This window comes from Lepidochelys olivacea (genome assembly GCF_965140295.1).
Source record: "Lepidochelys olivacea isolate rLepOli2 genome assembly, chromosome: 5".
In the NCBI taxonomy this organism is placed as follows: Eukaryota; Metazoa; Chordata; order Testudines; family Cheloniidae; genus Lepidochelys; species Lepidochelys olivacea.
This window is the reverse complement of record NC_140415.1, coordinates 74387945-74401007: the sequence shown is the minus strand read 5'-3', so window position 1 is coordinate 74401007 and position 13063 is coordinate 74387945. Positions and strand designations below refer to the sequence as shown.

At 41.4% G+C, this 13063-nt stretch overlaps 1 protein-coding gene across 1 annotated transcript in view; it reads right to left on the bottom strand.

Annotated features, from left to right (window-relative positions):
• Positions 1 to 13063, bottom strand: part of LVRN (laeverin) — a 67369-nt gene that overhangs the window by 34866 nt on the left and 19440 nt on the right. Inside the window, exons 2-5 of the mRNA XM_084628624.1 lie at positions 10718 to 10860; positions 8120 to 8259; positions 6747 to 6873; positions 744 to 898 (exon numbers count right to left, since the gene is read on the bottom strand). Coding sequence (XP_084484750.1) covers positions 744 to 898; positions 6747 to 6873; positions 8120 to 8259; positions 10718 to 10860 — 565 coding nt within the window. The remainder of the gene's footprint in view (positions 1 to 743; positions 899 to 6746; positions 6874 to 8119; positions 8260 to 10717; positions 10861 to 13063) is intronic.

The window sequence follows — 13063 nt, the reverse complement described above, 5'->3', positions numbered from 1 at the left end:
TTTAAAATACTTTCTCTTGACAAAAGTACTATTAAATGAAGTATATTAAAAAATGAAGTGAAACTATTTTATCATTCCAAACCAAATAATTTTAAATTCTGAAGGTCATTATGTAAACAGTTCCAGCTACAGATAAAAATGTGTTTACTTTGCCTTCATTCTATAGTTCCATAGCCCATTCACTATTTACCTTCTTCGATAGCTACATCTATCCCCATTAAAAATTAACATTGTTTATGGAGTCTATTCTCCCATCAATGCATTGTGGGAATTATTACTCTATCTCGATATGCATATCATGTTCATTGCTAGGGTAGAGTATTTTCTTGGAAGGTAGCCAAGTATCTCGTAAGAAAATAAACAAATGGTTCATTAGTAGACGTGTATATCCATGACCCCTTTGAGTCAACTTTTCAAATAATGGTAATACTGTCATCAGTATTTCCAAAATCAGCATTTCATTCAAGATAAACAGATATTGGGTGGAAGTTCCTGTGTCATGCTGAAATTTGTTTTTTATATTGATCTGCCAAGTTAATTTATAACCAAAGTATCTTCCAACCAACTGAAACAATGGCTTTGGTTATTACTGTAGCATTCCTTCCTCTAGTTACCATCAAAACTGTTACACCCCTACATGTAAGTTGCTATTTTCCCATATTAAATAGTGACTTTGCATCTATATAAACTGGAAAAGAGCAACTTCATAGATAAACACATATACAGAATGTTTTACCACATGCCTGGTGTCCTAGCTCATGTGAAACAATTAGGCAAATCATAGCCTTTTTGCCTCCGGATTGATCACTTGGGATGTACATCAAGGATGATTCTTGGAAAGTAATTAGCCCCCAGTTTTCCATAGCACCTGCTCCAAAATCAGGCAGTGCAACCAGATCTAAATTGATTTAAACAGAAAAAAAAATCTTTAAAATTTTCAAGAGTAAGAGGCTTACATGACTGTTCTATGTTTACTCAATGTGCAATTACAAGATATATATTTTAGTGGTTCTCTGCTGTACCATTGCAATAAACTAGAAAACGCTTTTTGGAATTGTTTTCTTTCATGTCTTTAACTGCTTATGAGACTGCTATGCCTCTCTAGTGATGCTGCCCTTTCCGTCAGAAAAACAAAAATCAACTAAGTCCAAGCCAAACCCATCAACAGTTTCATGTACCAAAGTACACTCTGAACTAAAATATTTGATAAAGGGATTTTCCTCCCAGCTGCTGAGAGAGAGTAGAGTCAACTGTCCTCACTCCTAAGTACTTCTGGCTCTCCATTCTCTCTGTCTTGCTTTTGCCACAGTTATGGGAGCATGCAGGAGGGAGGGAGCAGAAAAAGACATCTTTCCTCTCTCTCTCTCTCATGGCTTTTAGGCGTGTAATTTCCCCCGCTTTTTGCATCCTGGCTACTGATAAGAAAGGCTCCTGGCTACTGATAAGAAAGGCTCCTTCTCAAACTCTGTATCCCTGGGTGAGCAGAGAGGCTCATTTCCACTCTTTTGCATGGATCAAGTTGCCCCAGAAACACCTTCTCTCTCGCCTCACAGCAAGTCTCACTCCACCATGACTGTTTTCCCTGTATTCCCCATTGTGCCTGATAAGCAGTGAGCTCATCACATCTATGATTCAGATAAATTTTGGCAGGATGGGTTGATTTAAATCAAGGCCTTGATTTAAATCTTTGATTTTAATCAACTTCACCATTTGTGTGTCAGTTATTTTCTAAAGGAAGGTCCATTCTCACTGGTTGATATAACCATAAAAAGGAGAGAATACTCACCTTGTGCAGTAGCTGGAGTTCTTCGAGATGGGTGTCCCTGTGGGTGCTCCACTTCAGGGACACCTGTGTCTATGAAGGGAGGTTTTTGGTAGCAGTGCCTATTCAGCCCACACATGTGCCCCACACATGCTTGCGCCCTGCACCGAGGTTACATGGGGCTGCATGAGTAAACCGCCCTCAGTTCCTTCTCCACTGCAAAGACCCACAAGGGAGACTCCAAAGCAGAGGGGAAGGAGAATGGGTAGTGGAATAGCTGCAGGGACACACATCTCAAAGAACTCCAGTTACAGCACAAGGTGAGTAACTTCTCCTTATATCAACCAATGAAAAGGCACTTTTCTTTAGAAAATAAAGAACTATGGGTGCTCAATGCTCAATAAAAGAATTGTTGGATTTGGTCATGATCACCAGATGGTTTGGTATTCTGAACTGAAGTGTGACTGAAGCATAGGATTTATTGACCAAAAAGATCAAGCCTCTTGTGGTTGTTCGTGTACAGGGTAGACTTTGAGCTATGTTTGTCTGCCTTCATCAATGGCCTCCACTACTAGGGAATTTGGAACTTGGTGAGAAAATTGATACTCCAATTCCCTAACTGGAACATAATACTTTTTATCCACCCTCTTGCAGGTAGGCGGTGTGGTAGCTGGAGTTTGCCAAACCATCTTAGCAGGCTCCATAAAAGTTTCATTGACCAGAATGGCAATCTTCATAGATATCAAGTGTGTAAAATATAGGAGTTTATGGTAGGACTACTGAACCTCCACTAAGGGAATCTGCAGCATGTCAGAAATCCACTTCCTTGGTTCCTGAAATTGCCTGAAGTCATCTGCCACAGAAGGTGATGGAGGCATGACAACTTCATCATGAGATGTGGAGGAAATATTATTAAGAGGTGTCACTTCCTTATCAGCCCTTGCCTCTTGCTCCTCAAAGGTCTCTTCCTCTGGCATATGTGGTGGTAAAGGGGGTTGAGAAGAATGGGTCCCTCTCTGTTCCCTCCGATGTTACAAAGACCTTGATGTAAATTGTTAGTGATAGAAGGCCCACAGATCTCAGCAAGGGCACTGAGGGGGCCCAAATGGCAAAAGTGGAGGCAGCCATCTGTGTTCCTGCCACATGGGCATCCTTTGAAGTCTATCCTCCTGTAATATGTAATATGTTAGTATAGCAGGGAGAGTGATGTGTCCCAGAACAGATAGGGGAACCTGCACCAAAATTTGAGAATCTGATATGTTCTCTTCCATATACTGTAAGGGGACAGGGGGGACAGCTGTTCCACTTGCAGAGTAGATGAAGGTGAGTGTGGTGCTTTAGGTGATAGAGGGGTTGGTCACTGAAAGCATCTTGACAGTGACAAACCTCCACTCATTCACAGAAAATACTCCAGCTCACAAGATATTATCAGATCCTTAGGATACCTAAACTCTTGCAGTACCAACAGTATCAAAGATTGGGCTTAGTGGGAACCTGTGGAGGATGGGTTTGGTACTGATGCAGCTGGTACCAAGTACTTAGTATGGGAGTGAGTTGGGTTCCGATTCCCTCAGTACCACAGGTAGGCAAGCAGTCTTTGGTATTATTTATCTTCTTGTTATCGGTACCAAGTATTGTTCCAGGATCGGCTTGGTCTTTTCAACCATGTCTCTGCTCTCTGGGTATGGGAATCTGAACTTGATATGGAGTCTGTCTTAGAGGACTGACTTCTCTTTGCCTTTGCAGTACCAGCCTCGCTGGGAGCCTACATGGAACTACCCTTGTGACCTGAGGTTTCCTGTAGCCTTCTTGTGAGATGGTGACCGAGAGATTCTTGGAGATTTACTCCTTACCTCCTTCTGCTTATAGGCAGATATGAATGAGAACTTCAGCACCGTAGATGTACTCAGTTCCATGGTGCTGCCTGCCTTGCTACCCGTCTCTGGTGACCAAGATCTCAGTGTGGATGGGGTACTAGCTGTACTGGGAGGTCTATGTACCCCTGGATCTGAAGCGGAACATAAAGTTTGCTCCATCATTAGGAGTTTAAACTTAATTTTTCTATTTTTTCAGGATCTACCCTTGAAGGAAGTGCTGATCTTGCACATACTGGGGATATGAGTACCACACAGGCAGCGGAGGCACTGGGAGCGTCTGTCACTTTTTGGAATAGCCTCATGACAGGAGAGACACCTCTTGAATCTTGGGGATCCCAGCATTCGTGAGCAAAACTAATGAAAATTTAACCCCTAGGAGAGGAAATCTCCTAACTACACAACTATATGAATAAAAAGAGGTTTTTGTTTGCTTTTGCTTTTTTTGAGAAAGAAAAGCAAAACAAATGGAATAATTTTTCCAGTAACTATAACACAAAAGGGTAACCAACCATAAGGTAACTAACTATCTGAGAAAAAAAGCTAAATATCAAAGAACAGGCACACAGTAGACACTGTCTCAAGCCAATGGCGGTTGTGAAGGAATGAGGGTGGTTCACCCATGCAGCCTCATATAGTCTCGGTGCTAGACACGAGGATATGTGTGGCACATGTGTGGGCCAGATGAGCACCCCTACGAAAAAATCTTAGATTGAAGGCACAGAGCTCAGGCGTACGCAAAATGGAGCACAGAGACACTATCTGAAGAATATGTTGATTTACAACTAAATAGAGCCTTTACACTAGATTTGGTATCTTTTTGCTACCGAGGAGGTACACTATAATTATAAACATTTATTTAAGGAATTATATAGCTTAATATTTTCAGATTCTTATTAATTGTATATTTTTGTATGTTAGAAAATGGTGAATAATATATTGTTTATTTACTAGTTAATTAACTTTTTGCTCATGATTTGTGTCTAGGATGGTAACTGGGATTTAATTAAACACAAAACACAGCATATAAAATGTTTATTAAACAAAATATTTTGGATTCATAAACATCTCTTATGAAAAGATGTTTCACATTTACAACTAAATTACAATAAGTTTAGGCCTTTGTATTAAATTCAGATGTCATTTTAAACAGGTTTATTTTTAAAAAGAAAAACAGTATAATTTCAATAAAATTTAAAAATAAAAAAGTTTAAATACAAATTTAAATAAAAAATCCAATTTCAATTTTTTTTAAAAAAAAGATCTTTAATTTTTATCCACCCTGGATTTGGACATTGAAGAAAATGAAGAAAGATTTTGAATGGACATCAAGGATATCAACAAGGGATATTTAATTTAAAACTATATAGGTGGTAACTAATGAGCAAATTTCATCTTCCAGACTATTAAAAAATTATTTAGGTATTTTAAATTGTCAGAGTACAAAATAAAAGGAAACTGGTGGTTAAAAATGATTTCTTTAGCTCTTATATATTAAGAAGAGCCCAATTTTTTAAACTGAAATGTATTGATTTTTAACTTTCTGTTTTTGAGCTCATAACAAATGTGCTCAGTGTTTACATGAAACCATTCACAATGGGTCACATCATGCCATGGATTTTTAAGCCAAACTCTCAAATGAAGTCTAAAGGAAGTCTGCTTAGTAACCAATGTCATCACAAGGCTGAAATTTTTACTAAGAGGCCTATGTCACCACTCCATTGATCTAGTTTATATCTGTGTCACTCTGTTGAAATCAATTAAGTTATACTGGTGTAAAACTGGAAAAATTCAGTGGTGAGTCAGGACCCATAATGATGTCTACAACCTTTGCACAAGGTATACATAAAACTAAGATAATGAGGTTTAAGAAATGGCTATTGCACGTTTCCTTCTAAGCAGAAATAGAGTTTGCCTACAGGGGACTTTTTTCCAGGAAGGAAGATACAGGGAGATGTTGGTGAGTTACAAATTAGGATAAGACACTGCACCAAAAGCTAGTAAGGTGCAAAGAGATGCTGGTAATTTACAAGTTAGATGGGGACATAGTACAGGAAGCAAGGAAATTTTGGGGAGGTGTGGGTTAATTACGTTAGGAACGATATTTCAGAGAAAGCAAGATCAGTGTGGGGAGAGGTCACTGATTTACAGATTAATGAAAGATGCTGCACAGAAAGAAGGGATCTGGTTTTCAGCTGGAATGCCTGGTTGAAATGGGACCCTGGCAGCTCTGGTCGGCATTGCCGACTGGGCCATTAAAAGTCTGGTCGGCGGCGCAGCATGGGCACGGGGCTAAGGCAGGCTCCCAACCTGCCCTGGCTTTGCACAGCTCCCGGAAGCAGTTGCCAGGTCCCTGCGGCCCCTAGGTGCATGGGCAGCCAAGGAGGCGCTGCGCGCTGCCCCTGCCCAAGTGTCGGCTCCACAGCTCCCATTGGCTGTGAACCGCGACCAATGGGAGCTGCAGGGGCGGCGCCTGTTGGCGTGAGGGCAGCATGTGAAGCCTCCCTGGCTGCCCATGGGACTAGGGGCTGCAGGGACCTGGTGGCCACTTCCTGGGAGCCATGATAAGCACCACCAGGACCCCACACCCCAAACCCGCTCCCCATACCCTAACCCCCTGCCCCAGCACAGAGTCCTCTCCCACACATCAACCCCCTGCCCCAGCACAGAGTCCCCTCCCACACCCAAACTCCCTTCCAGAGCCCACACCCCCCACACGCATCCCAACCCCCTGCCCCAGCCCTGAACCCCCTCCTGCACCCCAAATGCCTCATCCCTGTCCCCACCCCAGAACCCACACCCCCAGCCAGAACCCTCACTCCCTACACCCAACCCCATGCCCCAGCCCAGTGAAAGTGAGTGAGGGTGCAGGAGAGCGAGCAAGCAACGGAGGGAGGGGTGATGGAGTGAGTGGATGGGTGGGGCCTTGGAGAAGGGGTGGGGCAGGGGTGTTCGGTTTTGTGCAATTAGAAAGTAGGCAACCCTAGGGCTAGTATTCTCTGAATCCTGCACTGATTAAAGTAAGAGTCTGGCAAGACAGGACCCAGTATTTCTGTAGATATTACATCATCAGCAACCATTTGTGTTTAAATGAAAGGAAGGTACCTCACCTGTTTTTGAAAGCGGGTAGCTGACGTTAAATAAATCTTCCAGAAATGAAAAGAGTGGGCCTGTGATATTTAAAGCATATTCAGCATACCCATTTTTAATTGCTTCTTTCCGACCCCAAATACGTATCTATAATAAAGCAAGGAAATGTTACTTTAGACTACTTAAATTTTCACTTTCTTCACCTCTCTTCTGTGAGGGTAACATTTCTGAATAGCTGTTTTGGAAATGCTGTCTGTCCGTATCAGATCCTGCAATTAAACTTTTCATACAAGAAAAAAAAAATCAATTTATCACTTGTCCGAACAAACTAATGGGCAAATCCTAATCCCATTGAAGTCATTGAGAGTTTTGGCACTGACTTCAAAGGGACCAAGATTTGAGTCTAAATGTATATAGATAGTTTCCTAGTTGTTCTTTTATTAAATATGAAACACCACCTTAAAACATAATAACATTGAAGACCACATTTTTAAAAGTGATATCTTAACTTGTACCAGCAAAATGCATGTGCACCAGTCTGTGGTCAGAAATGAGCTTTTGGACAGAAAATTTAGGTATTTGCATGAATAAATGGATAAATTAAATATACTGTTACCCCATCTATATGTCCACTTGGGTGCACGCATTAATCTGAGACCCTTTGAAAATTTAGCCAGCAAGTTTTGAATACATAGCAGTTTGCAAAATTGAACCCAGATGTGAGTTCTGCACATGCAAGTGGTTGTAAATGCAAAATTTATGGGCACAGTTTTAGAGGCATTTGATCTCCAGGTTTTAATTTAAAGTGAAAAGGTACAGGTATTCAGTTAACATAGTCTCTCCAACCTTGAGTTCCCCTTTTCTGCCAATGTATTGTAAGAGTCTCAAATCAGCACACCATTGTGTTCTTTAATACCCAGACACAAAGGATAGAGTTAAAATAATAGTGACAGCTTTAACTTTAAATACGCTGACATATGGCTATATGGATATATATATATATATTTTCACCTAGCTCCTATTGTCTTGTCACCAATTTCAGTGGGAGCAGGAACAGACTTACACTTTTTAAATGAAAAGGGCTAAGGAGATCTTGAATTACAAAAAATACTTTCAGGGTAGTAACTTCTCAGAAGGTTTTACTCTGCTCATCATTCACAGCAGAATTTATTTATGTAGTGATCTGTACAGCGTATATAAACTAATTGTTATGAAGGAGATTTTTCTGCACATGTATTTATTGGATAAATGTTAACAGTTTTGCCATGTAATCAAATACTTTCAAAATAGGACATATATTCAATACAAGTTACATCTTATCAAACATATGGTGCACCATAGAACCAATTTATTCTGTTAGCTGCTCTAATGAGTTATGAGTACTCTTATTTACCTCATTGCCCCTTTCAGTCCTGGTGATGTAATCAAAGTCACAAACCACAAAAGCAGTTAGATAAGTTGACATTTTCAGTGTCGTGTTAAATGTGGTAACAGTCCATAGGCTTCCATTCTCATCTTTCATTTCAGATGTATCTAGAACAAACACAATTTTAGTGTAGAAACAAACTATCACTACTATACAATAAAACAAGAGTTTGTGTTTTAAAACCAGTCTTTTATACTCTGTATGACAGCACTGGCTACATATATTTTGGCAATAGCACCATGCCAACTTTCCCACTTAGCTCATTCCATGTACTTGAATTATTACCTAAAATACAAAGACTCTACTATTCCACTCCTCAGCTTCTTCATCAAAATCTATGAAGCACATCAAACTGTGAATTGGTTTTGGGATGTGGACAAGCATCATAAATATTCTCCCATGCTACACTTCTATAATATGTATGTTCATAATATCACTCAAGTAAATATCAAACATGCCTGAGAGTTATCAAATGCTTAAATCTCACATGCTTCAAATAAAGGGCCCAATCAGACCCTCCAGAGAAAAACCCATGGAAGGAGGTTCTGAGAGAGGAAATATTTGCAGACTACCTTCACAGATATTCCCCTCTTTTAGTCCCAAAGTTACATTACATGCCTCACAGATTTGGTAACCGTTGACTTTTACTACTTAAAATTATGTACTTGAGAAATAAAGAATCATGACAATAAGGATATTAAAAGAGATATTTACACACGAAAGGAAGGAATCCCACAGCTTTTTAGGGTTCCTGCATGAATACTATCTGTCCCTCATGTGGCGTCTTTGTCACACACAGCATCCCACATCAGGTGAGAATCAGTGGTGAGAAACATTGCCAGGGCAGTATATAATAGCTTGCATGGCTGCTGACCCTGTCATGTCTATTCTGTGGATTAACAGAAGATTTCAATTATGTGACTGTTAAGGCAGTTTTCATAAGCACCCAAGAATTTTTTTTTAAGATACACACAATCTCCCCCACCCCTGTCCTTAAATAACGGAAGTATAGCTCTCACACATACAACACCACAACTTCAGAAGTAAGTAAAAGTCATGTAGTAAAATATACTGAGTAAACACTGTATAGTAAGACTCAGAACATGAACTGTTGTGCAATCAATCACAGCTACCAGACATGGATATGTCACCATTGAAAGGTGACCCAATACCACCACCACCCACCTCTCAAAACTGTGACTGTGCATATTTGCCTGTGAATTTATAGATTTTTACTAACCCTCTCTGACTTTTTTTTCAGACCTATTAGATAATCTTCCTGCCTCAACAACCCTTGTCTCTTAGGGCTTGCCTACCACACGAAAGTTAATCTGGAACAACAGTAGGGTATGAATTCAAAACAGATTAAGTATTCCTGATTAACCCAATGTGCAGATGCTCATTCCAAAATAAGGCACTCATATTCTGGGGACTGGGGGGAGTTTGCACATGGAGTTAATCAGGAATAATTATTCCAAAATAAGTCCCTCTCTCAGGCTGGTTGGCCCTTTAAGGTAAGCTGGACTGAGCCTTGCCCATGACCTAGCAGTTACCCTTCAACCTTTCCTCTGATCTAGCCAGGTAGGGATAATTAGTGATCCCAGCTGGTTGTAATGGAGTTAGAATGACTGACCCCAGCCACAGAGGACAACTTAAATGGAGCTGAGCTCAGTTGAGGGAAGAAGACCTGGGAGAGGGGAGGGAGGGAGTTCACTCTCACGAGGAAGGCAGAAGAAATAGAATCAATCCCTGTGGTGGGCCTGAAATGGGGGCAATATCCAGGGAGAGACTGCAGAGGTGGCAGGACTCTTCTTTGGAGAAAAGCCCACAGGGAGTAGAGTAGGTTGCTGTGTCAGGGAACCCTGAGATAGGGTTTGTAAGTGGAAGCAGAAGACTTACATAGCCCAAGGGGGCAAAAAATCTATTCAGACTTGTTTTGATTTTCATTTGGACCTTTCGGTTAGCTCAGAAAGGGTTTGAACTTTGTGTCTTGGCCGGAAGGCTGAGCCATGGAAGATCTTGTTAGAGTCAGATGCCTGCAAAAGGCACTGGAAATGAGGAGACCAGTCACATTATGCAAGGGGGGAACTCCAGGGAGCAGTGTTCCCCACCCTACTCCCCATGTAGACAAACCCTAACCCTTTCTGTCCCCAAACAGGAGCAGCAACCGCCTCCTTTTGGGAGAAGGAGTCTCCCTCCAGTAATGTATCAAAATTACTCTTTTGACCAGCAAGGACTACCATAGGACCATTCAAAGTCTTCCCACACATACCTAAGAACCTGGTCTTTGCAACGTCATGTTCTGCTAACCTCCTTCCACTTACATTTCTTTTTTTACAGTTAACCTCCCTTCAATGCTCTGTATTATTGCTCTGTATTGCTAGGACAGAACATGTTAATTGAACAGAATTTTCATATATTTGAGCCTTTAGCCCATCAATAACAGACCACTATAGTACAGGATGATACAGTAAAATAATGTGTTATGATTATACACTGTTCAAGTAAATTCAAACCTTTATTAAGGTAACTTGGAGAAATACAGATGTCCATTTTTTAACCTACCTATAGCAGGCATGTTGGAAAGGGCCACGTAACTGGGATGATGGACAATTATGATATTAAAGGTTGCCTTCATGGCAGGTTCATCAAAGCAGGGATAAACAGTCCTGGCATATGTTGGTTCAAGCTGTGATGCAATCAGCATACTAAATTGGAAATACAGATATGGTTAATCCAGCATGTTGTAGCTGATCAAAACCATTATATAGTGCACAAAATCTGCCAAGTTAGAAAAAGAAAAGGTAAATCATATACATATGTGGATTTAGAAAAGGGTTAGTCATTATTTAGAGAAATTTATGACTCCGTTGTCCCCCGCAGAGATCCATGTGCAGATTTGCGCCTTGTTTAATTTAACCATTTTAATGGCTAATTCTTTTCTTCCATGTCTTTCTTTTCTAACTAAGAGTTCTAAGAGTTCACATTTTTATATATTTGGTTTTGTTTTTCTTATTTGATTTTTAATATGGTGTTCAAGTCTCACGCATAGTTCAGACCACTTACAGCAGTCAAGTGCTCAGAAATTATGTAGCCACCCATATTTTATCAGAAGTAGATTCGATGCGGATGCTTGCTTTTCTCTCTAATCCAAACTTTCTTATTTTAAAAAAGGTAGAGTTTATTAAAGGATTAAGAATTATAGGAAGTGTTTATGCGTAAAACGTGCCCCTCATCTCCACCCAAACCAGGCACAGAAGAACCCTACAGCAGCAGTTCCATGGCACTGGGGAACACCATGGAGAGAATGCTTATGGGGACCCTGTAGCACCTGCATGCTGCAGAACTCTGCTCCAAGATGCTGCTTGTGGTAGTTTGGATGAGGGCTTTGGGGCAGAGTGCAGCGGGCCAGGGGAGAAGCCAGTGGACCCAGTGGCCAAATTTTCAAAAGCGTCCACTGGTTTTGGGTGCCCAACTTGAGACAGTTGACGAAAATCCTTACTGGAGAGAAGCAGGGAAGATGCTGACAGAGGCAATTTCCATTCTCTGTACAAACCAAATGCATCACGTAACAGGGATTGGAGGCAGATCTACAGGTAGACCATGAGAGGATACAGCTGGAGATGAACCACCTGTGTTTTGAAAACCAGATGCTTGAAGATGGGTATCACCCAGGTGAGAGAGAATACAAGGAGTGCCACTGACAGCATGAGGAAAGAGAGGAGGACGTGGAATGTCAACATCATCTTGAAAATGACAGAGTGCACCCACAAAACCCTAATCCAGTACGTGAAACCAGACACCCACGCACCTGTCCCAGTGAGTGGCAGAGATTCCAAATTATTTCCTTGCTTTAAGGAAGGGGATGACATGGATGTGTTTCTAAATGCTTTTAAAATGAGGTGCGAATTGAATAAGATAGGGCAGGAGGACATGGTCTGGTGCCTGGCTCCATTACTATCACAAAGGACTTAGACATTTTCCCCCCTATGGACAGAGAGAAATATAAAGATCATGGGCAACATAAACAAGCTTTCTTGCCAAAGTTTAAACTTCTCCCTGCATATAGAAGATTTGGGGAGTTCAGAAAAAAAGGGACATGATCTGTGGTTTCAACTCAAATTAGGGGCTATGTAAGAAAATGGGGAACTGGTTGGACGGTTTCCAGGGTCGATGAGGTCTATGAATTAATGGACGTAGAACAATTCCTTAAACTCTTCCACCCCAACCTGAAATAATGGCTAATAGACAAAGATCCTAGAGGCATGACCGTATCTGGGAAATGGCCAACCAACATGCAGACAGTCCTTTGGCAGTTAAAAAAAAAAAAATCAAGGGAGATAGCACAAATCTGACCACCCAATCAAGCTCTCCCCCTCCCATTCCCCCCCCCCAAGGGAGAATGGGCTAAATCCAGACATGGCTAGGAGGCAAATCATAACAAGGGCCCAAAAAGGGAACCTGGGGAGCTGATACGTTTTTATTGCCATAAAAGTGGTCATAAGACAAAATACTGCCTGGTGCTAGGCTGATCAGAGGCTAGTTGTAGCACATAGCAGGTCCAGGTGGCAATGACTCCACCATCAGTGGAACCAAAACTAGTCCCATCAGTGAATATGACTCTGTCAGACTCCAAATGGGAATCAATTAAACACTGTTTCCCAGTGGAGGTGGATGGGAAATGGCCCAACGATGGCGGGATACTGGAACCCAAGTAACTGGTATGCCCATGAGCAGCAGACCCCTCATAGATCATTCCAGATAGACTCATGACCATTCAGGGAATAATAGGTCCCCATTTCCATGTCCCTGTGGCTCCGATCCACCTGAAATGGGGTGGCAATCAGGGCCCTAGCACTGCTGGGGTACCATCCGAACTACCAGTAGAGGTCTTGTTGGGAAATGACCTGC